This window comes from Amblyomma maculatum, chromosome 1 (genome assembly GCF_055883805.1).
Source record: "Amblyomma maculatum isolate TAMU_Amacu chromosome 1, ASM5588380v1, whole genome shotgun sequence".
Taxonomy (NCBI): Eukaryota; Metazoa; Arthropoda; class Arachnida; order Ixodida; family Ixodidae; genus Amblyomma; species Amblyomma maculatum.
This window is the reverse complement of record NC_139344.1, coordinates 132,061,580-132,084,251: the sequence shown is the minus strand read 5'-3', so window position 1 is coordinate 132,084,251 and position 22,672 is coordinate 132,061,580. Positions and strand designations below refer to the sequence as shown.

Sequence of the window (22,672 nt, the reverse complement as noted above, 5' to 3'; positions counted from 1 at the left end):
AACGCCCGTGAACTAAGACGCGCTCGAGATGGAAGCCAAGGAGAGTTTAGCTGCTGGCGAGTGGCGCAGAAGTCTGGAGAAATTAGCTTCTTCTCATCCCGAGGTAGTCCCTGCTTTTCGCTACAGATATCCAGGCATAGCAGAGCTAAGCCATCTTTCTTTTTTTTTTCTTTGATCGTCTCAAAAGCTGTGTATATTCCTTCAGGCAAGTAAAATATTTTTCCCATTTAAGTTCAGAATGCGATGCCTTCGTTGCACGAAAAAATAGTTTTTTTTTTCTTTCGGTATAGTTTCCTCCAAGCATTCGAATACCACAGGTTTCCTGTATTACCACGAATAGAAACGAGAGGGACCTACTTATGAATCAGTGATAAGAGTTTCTGCTTATATAAAAGCTAGTTTTCGTTCACAGATTTTAGAGAAGCAGTTTCACGAAAGGAATGGTAAAATATGACTAACTCTTTGTATATACCAGGCACGTCTGCTCGCCTGCAGCCCCGTATATGTTTTATGGATTTCTTTCTGATAGATGCGGGGAAGGATACGTTGTATAGTAGCATTTTGTGATCGCTCACACCACTGACACATTGAATTGACCGTATCGGATCGGGATCGGTGGAAAAGACTAGATCCAGTGTATTATTATTATTGCGAGTTCGTATGCTTACAGTTTGGGCAAGGTTAAACATAAGAACGAGATCAATCGAATCTTTGGAATGGCGGGAGGATGCAGATAAGCTTATCCAATCAATTACGGGAAAGTTAAAATCGCCACAAAGAATGTAATTGGCGTTAGGAAAGCGAAAACTCAAATCAAGAAGGAGCGAGTGCAGATCGTTAGTAAAAGAGGTATCACAATCCGGTGGGCAATAACAGGCAATCAGCATATTTGTGCTTCGGGGAGGCTAAAAGTTTACGCAGAAAATTTCATGGCGACATGCAACATCAATAGTGAAGGAAGGTGTAACCGAGTTTGAGTACCGCCCCTACGACCAGCCCTATCAAGCCTATGAACGGTGAAAGATGACATGTCGTCAAGCTCTTCATCATTACTGAGGCCCGAAGTCAACTATGTTTCGGTGAATACCGCAATATCGATTTGATTGTTTTTTAAGATAGTTTTCACAGTTTCCTTTTTTGGTATGAAACTAAGAACGTTTGCGAGCACGACAGACATGGTTCGATACGCAGGCGCACTGATGGAAGCTTGAACAGGCTAATATGGCGGCAAGACCGGGTGCCAGTGTTATCGCGATGACTGCTATGTTTTTATTTCCTGCACGGAGTCGGAGTCATCGTTATAAATGTACACCATGATAAGCTTGTCAAAGCGCATTTTGAAATTAGAAGAGCTCTGCTGCCCATATTCGAATAGTTTTCCACGGGCAAATCGAACACGCGCCGAGTAATCTTCGCGTACTGAATATGGCAGATCTTTCAACTTGAGCCCAGCAGAGAGGATACTACACTTCGTTTTGTCATTGGCTAGCTTAACCACAACGAGCCGATTCTTTTATTCTTGGAAGCGACCCAGTCTATGGGCACGCCTAATGTCAGAGCTATCGATGTTTAAACTAAGCTTCTCAGAGCAGAATATGATAACATTTGCCTCCGTCTCCGCCCAAGTTTCGCCCTTTACATACCTGATACCAAGGAAAAGCAGGTTTGTGCGACGAAGACGATTCTCAGAGTCGTCACATTTTCTCGTAAGGGCCTTGATACCTAAAGATAACTTCTCGATGGTAAGCTTAGTGGCCGAGCTAGAACTGTTTTCCTCGGATTGGTAAGTATCCATGATATTTTCAAGCGCATCAACACGATTTGAAAGACTACTAATCATATTTTCGATGCTTTTTTGAGCGGCTCGGATTACCGAAACTTCAGACAATATATTGATACGTGGCAGAAGGCTAGTTCAGGAAGCCACAACAGCTGATGACAGACGTAAGTGTTGTTGTTGTTGGCCAAATAACATATGGCACATACCCACAGAGGGGGATCGGCCAAGAATTGGGTAGCACCAGCCGTTGCTTCAGCTCCGTCGTCCCTCACTCTGCTGTCCATCGTCGTCCTCTTCAGTGGCATATACGTAACATTACCCCGCCTCGAAAAGCACCGTCCCAGTGCGCTCTACGTCGGGGAACTACAGCTGGAGTGGTACGGCTTCATGCGAGCGACGTGAACGATTTTGGTACGTGGCATATCGAACTGTCGCTGTAGGTGCACAGGGGTGATCTCGTATGTAACGGAAGTGACTAGCCGTAAGAGACGGGTAGGGGCCTGTGTTGCGCGGCAAGAGCTTCTCACAGAGCCCAACTCTACGAGCGGGAGTCCATAGCAAGACGAGAGTCCGGAAAGTAGTAGATATCCCGACGATGAGAATCATGGCGCCGTTTTTGAGAGTTTTGGAAGGGAGCCAGTCAGCGGCGAGCAATAACACGGGCGGCGTAGCTCTGGATATGGCGTCACGAATATAGGAACTTTCATTAGCGGTGGGAGGCAGTACGCTGTCAAACGGAAGCGAGGGGTCACGGCCGAACAGAAGATAGAAGGGCGAGAAGCCCATTGTATCGTGACGGGAGGAATTATACGCAAAGGCAACAAACGGTAAAGTAATATCCCAGTCACGGTGATCAGCCGATACATTCATTGACTGCATGTCCGTGAGTGTGCGATTGAGGCGTTCGGTGAGGCCGTTTGTTTGTGGATGGTAAGCGGTGGTGAAGTAGTGTTTAATGAAGCAGCAACACAGAATTTCTTCGACTACTCGAGCAAGAAAGCAACGGTCACGGTCAGTGAGCAGCTGGTGTGGAGCACCGTGGAGCAGGATAACGTCGTGGAGGAGACACGCAGCCACGTCGGTTGCACAGCTGGTGGGTATCGCTCATGTAACGCCGTAGCGCGTATTATAGTCCGTAGCCACCGCAATCCATTTATTCCCCGAAGCAGACAGAGGGAAAGGCCCGAGGAGATCAACGTCAACTCGGTAAATTGGGTCTATTGGGATGCCGATCGGCTGTAGGGATCCAGCAGGCACAACCAAAGACTTCCGTCGCGGACGCCTGCCACAAGAAGCCGCGTAATGACGAAGAGAACGGTAGAGGCCTGATCAAAATAAGCGCCAGCGGACGCTGTCGTACGTACGAGATACGCCAAGAATGCCCGCATTGGGCGCGTCGTGCAGCTGCTGAAGAACGGTGTCACATAGGTGGTCGAGGATCACGAGCAGAAGATAAGCGCCATCTCGTCGCAGATTCCGCCGATATAAAGTGTCGTTGTGGGGCACAAACAAAGCAAGGGTAGTGTCAGGGTGATCAGTGCTGAGGCGGATGATAATGCCGCAAAGCTTGGAATCTAAGCGCTGCTCATAGCGAATGTTTAAAAGGTCAGAGATGGACAATACACAGGTGTCATCGTCACACTCGCTTTCAGGTGACGGATCTACCAGGTTGCAGGACAGGCAATCGGCAAATCGGCATCAGTGTATAGCAGGCTGGACTTGAGGACGATAAAAAAAAATGTATTCCTGAAGACGCAGCGCCCAACGCCCGAGACGACCAGTAGGTTCCTTCAGCGTAGAAAGCCAACATAAGGCGTGGTGGTCGCTGATTACGGAGAACAGGCGGCCAAACGAGTAAGGGCGAAACTTTGTAATGGTCCACACGAGGGCTAAACACTCACGCTCTGTGATCGAGTAATTCCGCTCAGCCGCTGAAAGGAGGCGACCGACATAAGCAATGACGTGAGTGCCGCCCGTCTGCTGTTGGGCGAGAATGGCACCAATACCGTGGCCACTGGTGTCGGTGCGTACCTCCGTTGGTGCTGAAGGGTTGAAGTGGACTAGGACGGGCGGGTTGGTGAGGGCTGCAATTAGCACAAAAAAGGCTTGAGATTGTTCTTGGCCCCCGAAAAATGGAATTCAAAACAAGTGTTAGTGGACGAGCCGTCTTCGCAAAGTTGGGGACAAACCGCCGAAAACTATGAACGTCACTGTTACTGCGGGGTGTAGGCAACGCACTTACTGCACGACTTTTGTCGGGGTCAGGTTGAGCGCCGCGGGCGTCGACCAAGTGTCCGAGTACCTTGATTTCACGTCGGCTGAAACTACACTTCTTTGAATTCAGCTAAAGGCCAGCTCTTCGGAAGACTCCAAAAATGGCATCAAGGCGGTGAAAATGGCTCTCAAAGATCGAAGAAAAGATAATGACGTCATCAAGATAACATAAGCACGTCATCCATTTGAAACCGCCTAGAAGATGGTGGTTTGGCTTGTGGGGTTTAATGTCCCAAAGCAACTCAGGCTATGAGAGACGCCGTAGTGGAGGGCTCCGGAAATTTCGACCACTTGGGGTTCTTTAACGTGCACTGATATCGCACAGCACACAGGCGCCTTGCTTATCGCCTCATCGAAAAGCTGCCGGCGAGGCCGGGATTCGATCCCGCGTCCTTGGGAACAGTAATCGAGCGCCGTAACCACTACGCCACCCTGGCGGGGTAAAGCGTAGAAGAGTCCACCATAGGCTCGAATTTAGCGGGCGCATTACACAGGCCAAAAGGTATCACCTTGAATTAGTACAGGCCATCGGGAGTGACGAAGGCGGTCTTCTTTCTGTCTCGTTCGTCGACCACGATCTGCCAATAACCGGAAAGAAGATCAATCGAAGAGAAATAACTGGCACCGTGCAAGCGCTCGAGGGCATCATCTATCCTGGGAAGTGGGTAAACGTCCTTCTTTGTAACTTTGTTGAGGTGTCGGTAATCAACGCAGAACCTCCAGATTTGTCCTTCTTTTTAACAAGCATGACAGGTGACGCCCAGGAGCTGCTCGAAGGCTGTATAATGTTTCGTGTCAACACCTTGGTGAGCTCGATGCGTGCAATTGGTGATGAAAGGATTCAAGCAATGCGGGTGAGTCAGGGTTCACCTTGGTTCAGCTCAATGTCACCGGACAGCCCAAGCAGTAAAAAAGGGTGATATGCATTAATGCAGTATGCAAAACATGACTGAAAAATCAATCTACGCCAAGGATCAAGAGTGCCAAGGGGTCACGACACCGCAAGAAAGAATGGGTCGCCCGAAAGAATGCAACATTTTGAATTTTTCGAAATCTTAAAATTTTTGCACTCTTCCGCTAATGCTCAGCTTTTCAAATTTTCTGTGCGGGAGGCTAGAGATGTGTCAAATATTGCTGCATTATTTGTTTTTCTGCACCTGTGAAAAATAAATAAATCAGCAATTTTCAAATTTGTGTCTACTTTGGCCCGCTCTCCCTAATTCCTCAATGGCCCTTTGCAATACACAATATTTGTAACGTTGTACTGCAGCAGCCAGCATTCAACAGCTTATCCGGGCCGCCCCATTTAACGAGCAGAAACACCTCAACCCGACTAGGATTAGATCTGCCGTAGCTGTGAAGCCGTGCGGAAGGGTGAAGTAGTAAAATGCGTTGAATGTTCTGTTTTAATCTATGCAGCAAGAAACTAATCCCTCCGTAACCAATCATGCGACTTCCAGGTTTGTGCACCTGACAACCGTGGCTTTTGTACAGATCTGACGGAAGCTTGGATCAGACCATATTGTCACGTAGTGCGGGCAAAGCTGTCAACAGATGAGGAGGCTTGAACTTGAGAAGGCTTGAAGTCCAACTTGTCAACCCTCAATTTCAAGGGGGCGAAGAAACATCTAGATAAAGCCGCAGTGACTAGCACAACATAGAACATTGCGGAAACATACTCGAGTGGCCGTAATCTTCGAGACACATCTCGGCGTATCTTGCGTGGCAAAGAAACTGATAAAGCTGCGTCTCACGACAATGAGCATGAGCAAACAAAGAATACAGAATTTACCCACGTGCCAGAATCAGAGGGATAATACCGCATTCCGACGGCTGTCCAAAAAAGAACAAATAAAGTTTTGAATGGTTTGCGGCATTACTTGCGCATAATACGGTTTGAGGCGGACGACATGGGCGAGTTCTGGGCGCACCCGGCGCCGTTGGGATGTGGTCGTGCCGTCGGAGATGACCTCGTAGTCGAGCTTTCTGATACGCTGAAGGATTCTGTATGGTCCGAAGTACCGCCGCAAGAGCTTTTCACTCATTCCGCGGCGGCGTATCGGCGTCCAAACACACACCCGGTCTCCCGGCCTATAAACTGCGTCTGATCGTCGCAAGTTGTAATTGTCGCGCGTCATTGTATTGCTGGTCTTTTATGCGTAGCCGGGCAAGCCATCGGGCTTCCTCTGCAAGCTGAAGATAGGCGGTGACGTGCAGGTTCTCCTCGTCGGTTATGTGCAGCCGCATTGCGTCGAGCGTCGACACGAAGATCACGTACGGCAGGATGGCGTCCCAGGTCTTGTATTCGGCGTCGACGTACTACATGGCGATCATGTCTACGATCGTTTTGTTGAGGCGCTCCGTAAGTACGTTGGTCTGGGGATGATAGGCTGTTGTCCTCCGGTGGCTCGTTTGGCTGTAATGCAAGATAGCCTGCGTGAGCTGCACCGTAAATGCAGTTCCTCTGTCCATGATGAGCACTTCAGGAGCGTCGTGTCGCAGGAGAATTCATTTGACGAAAAACTTAGCAACTTCTGCTGCGGTACCGTTTGGCAGGGCTTTCGCTTCGGTTTAGTGGATCATGCAATCGGTTGCCACGCTGATTCATTTGTTCCCCGCTGATGAAGTTGGGAAAGGGCAGAGAAATCCATCCCAATTTGATGAAATGACATAATCGTGGGTGGTGTCGGGTTGAGTAGGCCAGCCGGTCTGACTGGCTGCGTCTTGCGTCACTGACACATCACGTTTTTATATAATGAGCAACGTCGGCAGGTAACCGAAGCCAGTAATATTTATCCTGTATCCGATGCAACGTGCGCGCAAACCCGAGATGCCCTGCTGTCGGCTTATCGTGCAGCGCCTGCAGATCCTCCGGTCTGAGGTATTTGGACATAACGAGAAGCTGCGCGGTTCTGTTAGCTGGGAAATTATTCTTCACGATATCATTGTTTAAGGCGAATGACAATAAATGACGCCTGAGCACAGCGAGGAGGAGAAGTGATCTTTCCTTCCAGGTAATCTGCCAACCAGGCCTTTCAACTCAGGGTCCGAGTGCTGCTGCTCTGCAAACCTGCTCGCGCTAGCCGGTCCCAAGAAGCCGTTTTCGTCGTCTTCGGTCAGCGGCGCATCAATCTCGTGACAAGCAGTCTGCGCGGAACGCTTGCAGCTGGACTTATACACGACTATGGTGTCGAATTCTCGAAGGCACAGGCTCCATCACGCATCGCGGCCGGAGGGGTCTTTTAAGTTGGCGAGCCAGCACAGAGCATGGTGATCGCTCACAACTCTGAATGGTCGTCCGTACAAATAGGGGCGAAATTCTGATGTGGCCCAAATGATGGCAATACATTCTTTCTTCGTCGTGGAATAGTTGACTTCTTCTTTCGACAGAAATGGCTAGCGCACGCGGTAACTTTTTCCTGTCCGCCAATTTCCTGAACGAGAACTGCGCCTAAGCCAACACTACTTGCGTCGGTATGTATTTCTGTCTCGGCGTTTTCGTCAAAGTGTCTGAGGACAGGAGGGGACTGTAAGGGACGCTTAAGTTCTTTAAAAGCTTTCACTTGCGGTGCTTCCGATTTAAACGCCGCATCAACCGCACATTTTTCTTGTCGACCTTGCATTACAAAGCCGGTCCAATGTGTCGTGGATGAGCGGGAGCGGGTACACATTCTTCTTCGTTATGCTGTTTAGACGCCGGTAATCGACGCAGAAACAAAATGTCTTGCCTTTCTGCTTCACCAAAACGACGGTGCCGCCCAGGGGCTCTTTGAAGGCTGGATGACGTCGTCACGAAGCATGTCCTGAACTTGCTCGCGGAGGATGGCTTGGCGTTCTCGTGGCAATACGCGGTAGGTGCTTTGGCGCGAAGGTCGAGCGTGTTCATACGCCATAATACGGTGCTTGGCAAGTGGTTTTTTGTCGCAGCTTCGATGTTAACAAGAAAGCACTTGCTGTAGCTTTGAAGAAGACTGCTAATTTGCTTTTTTTTCTATTCTGGGGTAGTGCCGGATTGATGTCAAACGTAGGCTGTCCAAGTTGCTCAGGTGCATCTTCCAGGGGTTTGTCGGGGAAAGCAAATACATCTCGTATGTCCACTAATTTGCCGAGAAACGTGATTGACGTGCCCTTGTTGAGATGTCGGTATTCTTCTGATAAGTTTGTTACCAGCATCTGAGATTTTCCTATCCAGAAATTCGCGATGTCTCTTGTCATGTCGAGACCTCATTCCAAGAGCAACTGGGTGTTTGCTTCGATGATGTCTTCAGCGGTTTCGATGTCTGCGCTCCCCACAGAGACTACGACGCTTGATCGGCGCGGCATGGTCAAGAGCAAAGTGTTGCATCAAAGTCGTCGTAGCAGGTATGGCATTGTCCGCCGAGAGCTTGATCAGCTTGGATCAGAGGTCGATGATCGCTCTATGTTCATTTAGGAAGTATATGCCAAAATCACATCACGCGAACAAGGCTGTAGAACCACCAAGCTCATGGGGTAAGTAGCCCGTTTACGGTTAATCTTGCAGTGCATCGTCCAAAGGGAGTATTGAGGTTACCACCAGTGGTGCGAATCAGCCGGCCATCCCAAACGGTCGTTACTCTCCTGAGCTAGGAGGAAAACGGTCCACTGATGACTGAATACTCAGCTCTGATGTCTACAAGGGCAGTGACTGTGTGACCGTCGATAGCAACTTCAGGGTCTCTTGTTCACGTCCTTGCATTGCACATAGGCCTTGGTGTCCGATCTTGTCTGCGTCGCTTATTAAGGTCACGGCCGGGACACAGCGTTATCACTTCGCTGGGTGGCGGTGTCGACTTGCACTCTGGTCGTGTTGTCCTCGCTTGTTGTCGTTGTGCATTGCAGCGGTATCACTTTAGAGCCTGGGCGCGAGATCGTCGATGTAGTCTTCATAGGGCGCGTCGTTGTAAAAGCTGTGTCGTCGTCTCTCGTCGTCGTCGGCGGAGGATCTTCGGTTTTCTTCCATTGAGCAACCTCACCTTCAAAGGTTTCTGCCTTTCGTTTCCCCTGCGCGGGCTAGCGGGCCTTCCTCGCACGTAGTTTTGGTCCGGCGACGCAAAGCGCGACCTGAACAGTGATGGGGAGAGTGACAAACGACTTGGCGACGCGTGCTGTCCCCTCTTCAGGAAGTCGTCGATTTCCTGATTTCCTGTGGTCGCTATCCAGGATGAGGTCGTTGGGCGACGATGGCAAAACCACGCAGGCCGATTCGCCTGTACGGACAATGACGGAGGATGTGTCCAGCCTCACCACAGTGAAAACAGAGTGGTCGGTTGCTATACGTCCTCCAGGCGTCGCGTTTCCAGGGGCTTGGAGGTCGTTGGTACGCTTTGCGGGCTCGAGCCAAAGTGCGGCTTTCGGAAACAGGACGGTATAGCGGCGAGGGCTTGGAAGTTCACGTCGGGGCGCAGGACGACATTATGCAGCAGCATAATTCATGTCTCTTGCTTCTTACCTTTGAGCTGTCGGAGCCGTCGCCTGAGGAACGTTCAGTACTTGCAGGCCTTCTTAACGGATGACGCCCGTGAGCGACGTAGCCTGTGGCTGCGCTTGCGACGGCAAGAGTCGGCGCACTTCTTCCCGAACAACTTGACGGATGATCTCACGGAGGTTGTCTCCGCATTTAGGTGTGGTGTCGTAGTGGCTTGCACACAGCATTTCAAGGAGCAGGTTGTAAAGTCGCGTCCTTGCTTCTAAGGTCTTCGATATTTGCTAATTCCTGGTAGGACTCCGCAACAGTCTTTGGCGGCTGGCGAAGAAGACCTGCAAATAGCTGATATTTCACACCACGAATTAACCGGTTCACCTTGGTCTCCTCTGTCATGCCAGGATCGGCACGGCGGAAGAGACGCTGACATAAGCCAGGAAAGGCTAATATGGAAGCTGAATTTTTTATTGAAGGAGGGCCTGGGCTCTTTCTTTTCGGACAGAACTTGCCAAGGCCGTCAAAAACTCCGCTTTGAATGTCTCCCAAACCTTCAAAAAGGTCTCATGATTTTCGAACCAGACTCGAGCAAGTCCTTGAAGAGAAAAGTAGACTTGCCTGAGTTTCTCAGCGCCGTTCCAGCCATTGATTCTGCCGCACAGTAGAAAAGGTCCATCCAGTCTTCCGCATCTTCAGTGGGCAGACCTTGAAAAATGGGGGAGGGGGGGGGGGGGCTCCCGGGGCTGCAGGAAGACAACCGGTGCTGTAGACTGGGCCATTGCCTATGTTGACGCTTTCTGAGTCGAACGGGGTCCGGCAGAAGACCATGTTCGGTTTGGAGACCTTGAAGTCGGCGGCTGGTTCGGCGGCCTGTTGGCTGGCCGCCCAGGGTGACAGGAACATGGCTGTGGTCCTGGCTTGAAGGCGTAAGCCGGGACACGATTTGCAGCACCTCCATCAGATGTCCCATAGCGGTGACAATGCCGTAGTCAACAAATGAGGAGGCTTGAACTTCGCTTAAAGAAATTCTTTATTGCGCTGACTTGCACCCGCAAAAGAATTAAGAAATCGGCGGCATCGATAGCAACAAAGATGCCTGCCGAACCCGTCAACGCTCAATTTATAGGGGCTGAATAAAACTATAGATAAAACCGCAAACGGTGACTAGCAAAACCTAGACCATTGCTGAAACATACGCTAGTGGCCGTAACCTTCGAGACATCACAGCATATATTGCACGACAAAGAAACTGATAAAGGTGCGTCTCGCAACAACGAGCCTGAACAAACAAAGAATACAAACTTTACCCGCATGCCAGAATCCGAGTGATAAGGCCGCATGGCGACAGCTGTCGAAAAAAGAACAAATAAAGATTTGAAGGGTTTGCGGCAATATTTCTAGGAGTGCCTTTAAAAATAGGACAACAGCATACTATGACTGATATATCCTACAGTTCCCTATAGTAAATTAAATCGGCATAATGAGTCTTGTGTACTCACTACGCTTAGCCAGCATCCACTGTCATTAAGTACCACGCATGTATTGTTTGCCACTGTGGTCCCTCCAGCTGCTCTGTCTGTCAAAGAACGTGATTTTCACCACCGTCGTGTTTCTGACTGCGGTGTCCCTGACACTCGCCTCTCTGACCAGTGTAATCTCAGAGAATTCTTCCCCTTTTTCTACCAAAATCTTTCACGCTGTACGCCATCAGCATTGCTTCGTCAAAACACACAATGACACTTGAGAATCCGCAGATCCTGGTATTGGGCGGTAGGTGATTCTGGTTTTATGAGAGCTGTATTGCTTCTCGCTCTTGCCTCTTTACCAGCAGCTAAACGTGCATGGGCGGTACACTGTACGCGAAACTAGAAGCTCTGCGTGCACAGATAAGGAGACTTTTCTATAACCGCTGCAGCACTGCGGAGGTTTGGCTGAAATGTGGTTGTCCGTAACTCTGGTCATCCCGTACACAATACGTGTTGCGCAGGGCTGCAAACAATACAGTTATAACAGACGGGGGCACAGCATGGCACATGAAGTGTGCCACATAATTCACCAGTGTGTTACATAACAGGTAATATAATAACCGTACCCGAGGACAGATCTTGCAGGGGCGCACATCCGGTGTGCGCGAACGGAGCCGTGGTCATTAGCAGAGTAAGGCGGTGAACCGCAGAACTAAGCCTGAGCAACGTGCACGCACATGCGCGATACGTGAATGGGCATGCCCGTGCGCAAGCATCAGGGCTGTATTCCCAGTGTGTTGTTACGCCAAACGACAAAATTTATGGCATTACAAAATTTATGGCATTAGTATTATTTTTTTTACTTTAATAATATGTGACAACCCGCCCAGGAGAAGCCGCCTCAACAAGGGTAGAGGGGGAAGCCTCAGTTTGCAGGTCGAGCCAACGTTTCGACAAGCTCTACCTGGGTTCGACAACCTCGATCTACCTGGGTCCAGGAGAAGCCGGTTTTGTTACGCGTTGCGGTGACAGCATCCAATTTAGTGCTCTCCTTCCACGATCAATTCTCCACTATGTCTCTTTCTGCGCTCGCAGTACTCGATCGTCAGGTGTATGTCCTCCGCGGACTGCTTTTCTGCTCCTTCGGCATGTCACAAAGCTGTGTTAACACCGACATATGGTAATGACGCTTGCTTCCACAGGGTAAATTTCTTGAGAAGAAGATTTATAACCACTAATTTGCCTGCTGAGTGCATTACTCGATGAAAGCAGATTGGTGTTAACTACTGGCAAGTCTGGAGCGACAGACCTGTCTTTTCGTTTCACAAGGGGCAGCCGAGTTGGGCGTCTCACGGTCCGTGTTGTCGTATCTCAAGTGACTGTCCAATTGGGCGTCTCACAGGTCGATTTTGTCGCCACGATCAGTTGCATTCTTGGCCTCCATCCCTTTTCCGTTCTCGGTTTCCGTTCTCGATCGCTTTCCCGGCACTCTTCGCGGACTTAAGACTAACACACGTATGTAAGCACGTATACGCTCGTTGAGCTTCACAATTAAGTCGTCGTCGCTGCAACGTCGTCTTTTCATTATCCTGAACACAATATATGGCAAACCGACTGCTAAACCCCGACGAAACGACCACTATCAAGTGGCACAAACGCAGGTCAATGCACGCATGCTGCTGTGGGAAGTGCATCAACTGGTAAAATTGTACCGCAATTTGGGGACTGCGCCTAAAGTCCAGGGCCGGCTTGCACGATAAAGTCCGAGCTAAGTCCAGACTTAAATGGTGTCTTTAGAAAGACCACGCTTATTTAAGACGGCTCGTGTTCCGAACGTCGAACGCTTCGGGTTCATGTTCACCAGAGTGGCTTCCCAGAACGGCCTCAGCAACCACTTGGGGCATTTTTCCTCGTAACACAATCTTAAGCCGCAAAAAGCAATGACAAGAATTTTACACAACGCAAAATTGACGGAATGTGTACATCTTACAGCAGGGACAGTGACAGCACATCCCTGTATTTCCCTAATTTCTCTACTTAGACACCTGGCGTCCTTGTGTCTTAACCAAGACAGCACTAGAGTCGTAATCATACAAGCGACTTATTCAAGTCAGGACTGAAGCCCAGTCTTAACTCCAGTCTTAAGCGGCCATGCTAGTGGCCTATTCTTTAGACTCCAGTTAAGTCTGGACTTAGCTAAGACAGTCTTAAGATTGTTTTGTGCAAGCGGGCCCAGGATACATCGCGCGCTTTTACCGCGTTAACCCGGCGTGTTTCACCCGACGCCCTGCATTGGAGCAAACGCCCGCCGCCGCCAATCTGGGCCTACCAGATATTTGATGCGTGGGTGGCGCGGCCAGCGCGGCGTCATTGAAACCGTGCGGATGCGCGGAAAGCTGGCATTTCCGCCGTAGTGGAGGACTCTGGAAATTTCGACCACCTGCGATTCTTTAACGTACACTGACATCGCACAGCTCACGGGCGCCTTGCTTTTCGCATCCATCGAAAAGCGGCCGCCGAGGCCGGGATTCGATCCCGCGCCCTTGGGAACAGTAGTCGAGCGCCGTAACCACTGCGCCACCCCGGCGGGGCGATATTAACAAAAGGGGCAGCATCGCAGCTCTCACGGACCTCGCTCTGCGGTTATTTCCACTCGTTCATCGCGTTTGCTTTCACATCGAGGGATAAGGGCCGGCGCTCGCCGCTTGATCGCTCAGGTACGTCCAGCTGGGCGTCGCGTCAGCGCGGCACTTTTCGACGCGCGAACACCATGAAAAGAAAAAAAAACGTCACATGTATCTCGGCCTTAAAAGAGAACTTGCTGAAGCCGTGTGAACGTGATGACAAGCCGAGACGACAACTAGGCTCTAATCTCACCGCATATCAGACGTTCCTCTCGCCTTTCGCAGTAGTCTTCATTATTAGAGAATGCACGCCGTCCAACAAGCCATACCTTGACACCACGTGGTCCCGGAAATCCCGTGGGCCCCTGCTGGCCGGCGTGCCCCTGAAAACAGAACAGCAGCAGGGATGAAAATCAGGTGCTGACGATGGCAGATGTGCGTTTTGACGCTGCATGTGTCAGCAAAATCAAAGCCGTTAAAACTCATTATGACGCACAGCGACACTGCAAACAAATGAAACGATAGCAATTAGGACAGGTGCTGCTTCCGCATAGATTGCTATTATGATAGCTTCCGTAACAACGTGCTCGGTTGACGTTACGCAAGCTTAGTGAAACTGCTTGCAACCATCGATTTTCTTTGTTGTTATTGTATACAAAGCAGAATGACGCTTGTTCGAAATTCAGCTGAAAAATTTCGCGGGATGACACATGAGCTAACTGCCCATGAATGTGCAAGAAAGTCCGTGTCTTCCAACGCGGCAGCCGAAACTAATGAAAGCACCTTGAAATTACGCAACTGCGCAGTAATAGGGAGATTATTCGGCCGCAGAGTACCCCAAACTTAAACTCTGTATGCTCGTACCAGTCGACTTTGAACAGTTACTCGCGACGCGTAATCTACTCTAGTTCTTTCCATTTCAAAGCTGCGCCTGCGCTTCAAAGAAAAACATCATCGCACTTGGAGTTCTCGTGCAAGCCATTGAATCCATTGAATGAGCAAGCTATTGAATCGGCTTAGTACTGCGACGAAGTTTAATTTTTTTTTCCGACATGGAGGTACACTTTTGCACTGTAAGTACGAGAGTAGGCTCGGCCTATAAATCTATAGTTAGGTCGTTTCATTCGAGCACTCGGAATAAGCCTGACAGGCTCCGATCTGTCCCTTGCAAACAAAGTTCGCGGCAGTCATGGATGAGTGTTTTCCAGAGCACTTTACGTTCACACTGTAAGTGATAGAGATGAGCCTCTTAATTTTCATTTAAATCGGTTTTGAAGGACTTACATAATGACAAACACATGGACGCTATGGGCATGTGTGTCCAATAAAACAAGCCGCTCATTCCAGGCTCTCGATGGCCAGTTGAAATAGAGGGCGCATATGCAGCTGCTGCTTCAGTTCCGGAATGAAGTGGAGCACTCGGGTGCGTATTTCCTCCTAGATGTACAATTTATCATTCAAACTATTTAACAGCACGATTACTCTGTCCACGCAAGCAGCCCTGCTCAGCTGCAACCCCTTCTCTCCATGGCGAAAAGCTGCTCTCTCTGCTGTTGTACGTTGCCGAGGCGATGCGAGTACGAAGCACGACCACGTTCCTACACCATGATCAGCTGGGAATACAAACCGCGCTCGTCCACTGCCATAGAGCGCAGCCTTCGTTCTAATATTCTGGGAGTTGTATCCCGCCTCTAGCTCATGCACTGCGGGGTACAACATACACGCTGCGCTTCGCACATGTATTGTATGCACCGTACCATATCTCCTTTGCTGCCTGGTGGGCCGGAACTTCCGGGCGGCCCCTGGAATGAAGAGCAAATGCACGCGCAATCTATCAGGTCAGCTTCTCGTTCAATACGTACCTTTTTCCCGCCGTTTATTTAGAGTATATATACGCTCAAATATTTAGCTTATTAAATGTCGTTATAAGAATATGCCTTCAGAGTAGTATAATGGCGCGAAGGGTACTTTGAGGGTGCCGCCATTTATCTTCTCAGCATGTGAAACCTGTTCATGTCCCTCACGCTAGTTACTTAATAGAATGCTCAATTAGCAGACTTTTTTTTTTACTGCCACGTTGTCCGCATCAAGATGCGATATAAAAAAATCATACAGTTTCCCTATATTTTACTGACGGGGCCTTCCACCGAAGACATAACGAGAGATAGAACTTCTGATTGTTTTCATATTTCTGAACACCTAGTAAACAAGGGCCATGAACAAAAGCACGAAAACGATACACATGCGAGGACTATAATGCAGTTCATTTCTCTTAAAAACACTGAGCTCTGGACAACACACATACGCACACACACACACACACACACACACACACACACACACACACACACACACACACACACACACACACACACACGCGCACGCACACACACACACACATACACTTTGTTTTTTCAGCTGGGCACTCAGGTGTGCTTTACTGTAACGTTTCTCGAATTTTGCTTGCCCATAATATGTCCCTCATGCGTCATGCGCAAATATTTTTTTGCGACTGCAGCCTCAGAAGGAAATAAAGTAATTTCCACTCTTAAAAGTGTTCGCTTATAATTATTGGGTTTCTACTCACGGGCATTCCGTCCGCTCCTGGAAGGCCTGGAAGTCCGGGCTTACCTCTGGGTCCCTGGGAAGTCCGTAAAAAGATTTATTAAACACCGCCAATTCATGATAAATATTCTGCCGCTCTTTTAATTTTTTTCTAAAGCTCGCCGATAGCGACTCATGACTGACTTGCATAGATTACTCATTGACATTGGCATCAAGTGGGAATATCAAAAGTATGTTTATGTAACTGGGCATGATGTTCTTATTTAAAGAATTCATCGGTTTATGCTACAACGACGCTAGCGGCACTGCACACAATACAAAGTTGTGTGCTCACGGGAGCAGCTTCTATGCACGCGAAAAAGGACAAATGTCAACCACACTGATGCATAAGAAGCTAGCATAAGAAGTATGCAAGTCTCGTAGGCACGCACACAGTATCGCACGCCTTTAAAGATTGTTGAGACCCCCCTTCCCGATAATTACAATCTACCTGTTCTTAATTCCTCCGTCATACAAACATTTGCTGCTTTGTTTCATTTAAAACGTCAATTGCAATGAGAAATATGATCACTTTCTTATTGCAAACATTTTGAGTGTCCATGCTCTGCGGCTACCTTGGGAGTTCGTCTCTAAACGACGTTCGACAACCATTCTGGCTATTGTGGTAACGTCTCTTGTCTACGAAACGTGACCCAATGTCAATTGCATTGCCAGCTACAGGCCGTTGACTGCTATACGGCAGTTTTCGCTTTGCACCGACAGGAGCGCTGTGATAAGCGGCACCAAACATGACACGCACGCTTTGGACCGGCAGTTGAATGAGAACATTTTCAGTGCCGTAGAGCTCGCATTGCATTAAATATACAACTTCTCGATCACATACGGAGTGAATTTTTTAAATGTTCTTTACATGCTTGTATTTCATAAGCTATGATAGATACACCTGTGAGGACTGTACAAGTGGTCGTACAGCAAGGAGCACTCATTTACGGGAATAACTTAATTAACGGTTGTAGGATTAATTGCTAGAATTAAGTAATCAAGTTTTCTACAGGACATTATAAAATTCAGGGGCAATAATTGCGTAATTGAGGGCCATTAACATCAAGAGTAGGTCCCCTTTTTTTTATTTACTTAAGGAGCACTGTGGGTAGATATATCGAGCGTTAAAATCGTATTTCATTGATTGTTGGCTGGTTTTCCAACACTGCATATCTATAAAAAGGCGTCTCTCGCATTCCTTACTCCTCAAATACAATCTCCGTTTGTGCATTTCATCATGTCGAAGAAATTAACGTGATTGTTGGCTACAATACCATGCGCAGCGACGACATTTCAGAAATGTGCAATGCCGAAAAGCTCCCTCAAAGAGCCTTAAAACGTGCTTGTTTGATGTTAGATATTTCGAACTATTGCCGATTAAGAATATTTATAAATTGGGCGCACATTCTATGTAAGCGGCCTTTAGTTTCGCAATATAATAACGCTCCTCAATATCAAGAACACAGTTCATTAGGTAATTTTATTTAATGAAATGTCTAGAAATTACACTCTATTATGGACATAACGTCTACCTTCCTGTACAATCTGCCTGCACAGACCGCATTGAAGCAGCTCTGGCAGGTTCTGAAATCGAAATTTGTAAACGTAAAAAATAATCACCCGGCAACTTGGTCGGCCATATTGGTCAGTCGCGCTGTCAAGTATAACGATTGCCTTTATTTCTAGCTCATTTGATTATCGCAGGTGAACGTGTGAAAGTTGTTGACGATCAACCGGCCATTTTCGAGAGCGCTGATTCACTTACAGCGGATCAATGACGCAGATGCTATTTAAAGCTTTTGCGCCATTGCCGGCGGCGTTCTCGAACGAAGCTTCATTTCCTGCGCGACATATTCTAAATGAAAAAAAAAAAAGCGATTCAGGAACAAGAAGACCAACAGGAAAAGAATGACCTAATTATAGAAACAAAATGTCATTTGTGGGAAAGCAGAGCCATTTTCACACGTGACTGAAAACGTTACCCACGTTTGGCACGAAGAACGTCTGGTCCTGTCCTTGCATGACTTTCAATGCTATGCGTCATCAAAACCAAATATAAAGTTCACAATTATTCAGTAAGGCAACGCGCATACAATTCCTACACTGCATTTCCTCTTCCTGCTCAAAAGGAGAAAGAACCCTGCTCTTACATAATCATATCCGTCATCATCTGACAATTCCATCGCAGCATCTGATGTCTCTCTCCTGCACCATGTGCTAAAAGAACATATAAGAAAATTTCCTCCCTTCGTCGCTCTGTCTCATTCTCTACCGACCCCGATAACGTTTCTTTCCCATTGGTATTAAATGCCTCACTTTCGAAGACCGACTTGCTTGGCATTTTTCGTATTGTTCTAAATATAAGGGGACAATAAAGATAAATATAAAACTAAGCAGGATGGATAGATTATTCCTCAAGAGCGCTACAGGCGCTTTCGCTGCGCAGAAAGCTGCCTGCGTTCTTGAGGATATTGCAAATCAAATTCCTCGTTACTTTCCGCATTCAAAGCGCCCGCAGAAAAAAAAATGAACCGCAGTGACGTAACTTTATGATGCATTCGCAATGAAGCACTCCGAGTAATCAGAAAAACCGCTTCTAAAAACCAGAAACATGGTTGGAAACCGCAACTAGCCCGCCCGCCGGTCCCGTGGCCGGTAGAGCTGGCTGTTATAGCGGTAAGATGAAAACGCAGACCGCCTCACAGCTTCGCTTTAGAGAATGGGCAAACGAATGCACGAGAAATCCTGCCTTTCGTTTTAGCAGCTCAAGTGCTTCATGTATGATGAACCCCCCCCCCCCCCCCCCCTTAAGAGAAACTTTTTCTGTTAGTGAGCCATGAGAGATAATGTTGCGCGCATGTAGTCTTAATTCTCCGCTACACCGGCCACCTAGCAAGCAAATACAGCATGACTGCCATTCAAGGCTTGCTGTACATTCTGAACCTGCTGAATACAACGGTGAAACGCAGCCTGAGTGCACATAATGTGAGGCGAGAATTCAGCGCTGGTGTTTGCGTCTAGGGTTTGTGAGACTTCGCACTCTCTGATACGCGTGCAGCAGTGATTTCCTCTTATTTCGACGGTAATTTCCACTTGACAGCAAAATAACATTGGAATCTACAAGTAGTTGTGTCACGTGTACTTCGCTTTTACGCAAATGTCTGGATTATTAAAGCCTTCTTTTAGCCAAATGGCATTAGTATTTGCTATCACATCCCGCTAAGCTATCTGTTTAGCCGGACTTTAAGCTATGACATCACTCGGCCTCGTTGGCTTCCTACTTAATGGGTTCTGCCCGCTACTTGTTATTGTAAAACTTAGCACAGGCCTTTACTTCGTTCTGTTACTTGGTTTGTTTTGTTGGGTTTAACGTCCCAAAGCGATCAGGTTAGCAGAAACGCCATAGTGGAGGACTCCGGAAATTTCGACCACCTGGGGTTCTTTAACTTGACCTGACATCGCACAGCACACGAGCGCCTTGCTTTTTGCTTCCATCGAAAAGCGGCCGCCGCAGTCGGGATTCGATCCCGCATCCTTGGAAACAATAGTCGAGCGCCGTAACTACTGCCCCACGACGGCAGGGCTTCATTCTATTGTGCTACCTTAAGCTTTCTTTCAAGCTACTTTGTTAATGTGTAAATCAGTTTAACAATTGTGAATTCTTTTATACACATGCTAAAACTGCAACTATTTAGCTCACACCACATATCTTTGACGGACACGCAACTTTAAATACCGTATAGTTGCAGTAAAGAACACATTTGTTTTTATTTATGTCACTTTTTTTTCTGGCAGAAGTAAACGTACCGGAGGCCCTAGTGGTCCTGGTACACCCTGAGGACCTGGGGAGCCCTGAAATAAGAAATGACATAAAAGGATGAAAAGCAGGTCATTAATTTTTTTTTTTCATTTAAAACAACGCCACGTAATGACAACCACAAGAGACCAAATATGATACATTTCATACCTTACGAGATTGACCCCCTGTAAGGCGTTATACCAAATCCCTCAGCCAGGGGCAAGGCGCACGGTGCAAAAATCGCATAGTATGCAACTCCGACCAAATAAGAAAGCGTCGTATGTTAAAATGTTTTCTGCTGCATTTTATTGGTTAGGATGTAGGGGCCACGTACTGACCAAAGCAACAAAAATAAAGTGATGTTTCGGGTTCACAGTGAAAGTATTACCTATGGAGTAGAGCACTATTTAAACAGTATCTCACTAACATAGCTTACTTTATATTACTTTACCGACCAATGTTTCAGTTTTCAAAATAATTTTAAAACTCAAATGCGCTGCAAGGCCGTCTCATATTTTATAATAATGCTGCTAGCTCGAGCAGAATTCTTTAAAACTTGCAGCTCTCAGTGTAATATTTGAGACTTGCCTGGAAATAGCCGCCCCCACCGAGATGACAAGGCCAGCCCTTACAAAAATTAGCATTGACAAAGAGTTGACAGACTGTGGAAAACTTGTAGAGTCAACAGCTTCCACACATGTTGTTGACTGTGGTAAACAAGTGTAAACGAAATGGATATTTACCTTCAGTCAACAGCGTAGTTGTTGACTAACATTTGTGTAAAGTTCTTTAACCATGTTTTGACCTAAGTAAATACATATAGTTATTGACTAACATGTGTGTAAATTTTGTTAACTATGGGTTGACTGGCTGAAGCCTATACGAATGATCTTCAAAAATTATCAGGGAGACATTAGTTAATAGCTTAACTCCGTCAGCATTTTTCTTGCTAGTGATTTTTCTCTTTCTTCCTTTAGTGCTTTTTGTCTGCTGATTAGTCTGCTTCCATGTTTATTTCATTTTACCCTTCTGGCACAAAAAAATAAAAAACGCGTTGCAAATAATAACAGATGTTTGGGTTTTCTTGCATTTTACTTATGCAAAAAAATAATAGAATCAGTTTCAACGCGGCAGCCTGTTAACAAGAAAATTATCGTTTATTATGCTGAGAAAAAAATTGAGCTCCTAAGAAGACTGCTCTATATACTCATGCATACGCCGTCTAGCGCCGCCTAGCAGAGAAATTATGATCACGTGATTGACATATACGATGCATCGCTTCCTATAGATCTCATCCCGATAAATCGTTTGGTACCACTCCCGTACGGCTGCATGTTACAGAGTTATGCCCCCCTTAATAAACGTCCCAAATCAAAATCGATTCGTTTGAGGAGTTTCAGCGGTCGAGGATTCGGTCGCTAATTTTATATGTTTAAGTTTTAATTAGTAATTCGAAGTATTCAATGTGTAGGTTTTATTTAAATGTAATTTTATTTGTATACAACAAACCATAGGGTTATACTTTGGAACTAAATTCGGTATACAACTGTTCCGGGGAATGGGGTTCGTGTGGTAGGAGTCAGGCTGCACTGATGGGGCTGGGACGGATCGGTCACCGCCGCTTGCGGTGGGGGCTCGCCTGCCACCGAGTTTTTATTTGTTGTGGGCCGTCATTGCGCCCGCCACCGCTTAGGTGGTGGATGACTGCCGTTGTTGCGGCGCGCGTCTTTCTCTTCCTTTTCTTTCTTCTCTATTTTCTTTCTGTCTGCACGAGGCAGCGGAGGTGGCTCAGCTACATGCAGAGCAGGTAGCAGGCCCGTGCATTTTCTTTTCCTTCTTCCTACAGCCACAACAACAAGACACTGACTAGGGCTCCTGATCCAGGGAACGCATTCACTGACGGTTGACACCTACCGCGTCACACGACACTTCCGGGTGTCAATCCCCTTCCCATCTGACAACGGCAGTAATCCCGTAGTCGCTAGTATATTGGTATGGCGGTACAGTGTGCGGTTTTCTGACCCTGCAATGAGACCTTTGTGGCTATGTTCAAATAATGTCACATTATTCGAATACATTTCCTGATCAAACATTTAATAAAAGGATATAAATTAAATATTTACATATACATCACTTAGTTACTGCTGTACAATAGCTGACGTAGGATGCTTTTACAGCAAGGTTGACATTTTGTGTGCAGTCAACAAATATGATACAACTTGTAAACTCCACAACAGCAACACACTCAGTCAACAACTTGAATATTATTCGCAGAATTAGTGCTGTGTTGACAACCTGTGCTAAGTCAACAACTTCAATACAATTTGTCAGTCAACAACATCAGTACACCCAGTCAACAATTCGGAGTGCCACTATTTGATAGGTGTGGACTGGATATCAACAACATTTGTGTGTCCTTTTTGTGAGACATTTATTGATTGGCTTTACGTAAGTAAACAACTGGAACACATACTTTACATACTCATTTTTGTAAGGGAGAAGCGAGCCAAGAAGACTCTGTCATGACTGCAGATGGGGATAAAGTGCCATCAAATGAAGCTGCGATCGCGAATCTGAGCAGAGTCACGTGGTGTCCCCTCTCCACTTTACCCAAAACCGTGCGCGCCGATTCATTTGCTGACCCTTTATCGCCCATCCGCTTTCGTGACGTTCGCTGCTGGG

General features: G+C 47.4%; 1 protein-coding gene across 1 annotated transcript in view; it reads right to left on the bottom strand.

The window, feature by feature from the left end:
* Positions 1 to 22,672, bottom strand: part of LOC146203944 (uncharacterized) — a 105,328-nt gene that overhangs the window by 66,648 nt on the left and 16,008 nt on the right. Inside the window, exons 17-20 of the mRNA XM_084585986.1 lie at positions 19,999 to 20,043; positions 16,172 to 16,225; positions 15,342 to 15,386; positions 13,914 to 13,967 (exon numbers count right to left, since the gene is read on the bottom strand). Coding sequence (XP_084442112.1) covers positions 13,914 to 13,967; positions 15,342 to 15,386; positions 16,172 to 16,225; positions 19,999 to 20,043 — 198 coding nt within the window. The remainder of the gene's footprint in view (positions 1 to 13,913; positions 13,968 to 15,341; positions 15,387 to 16,171; positions 16,226 to 19,998; positions 20,044 to 22,672) is intronic.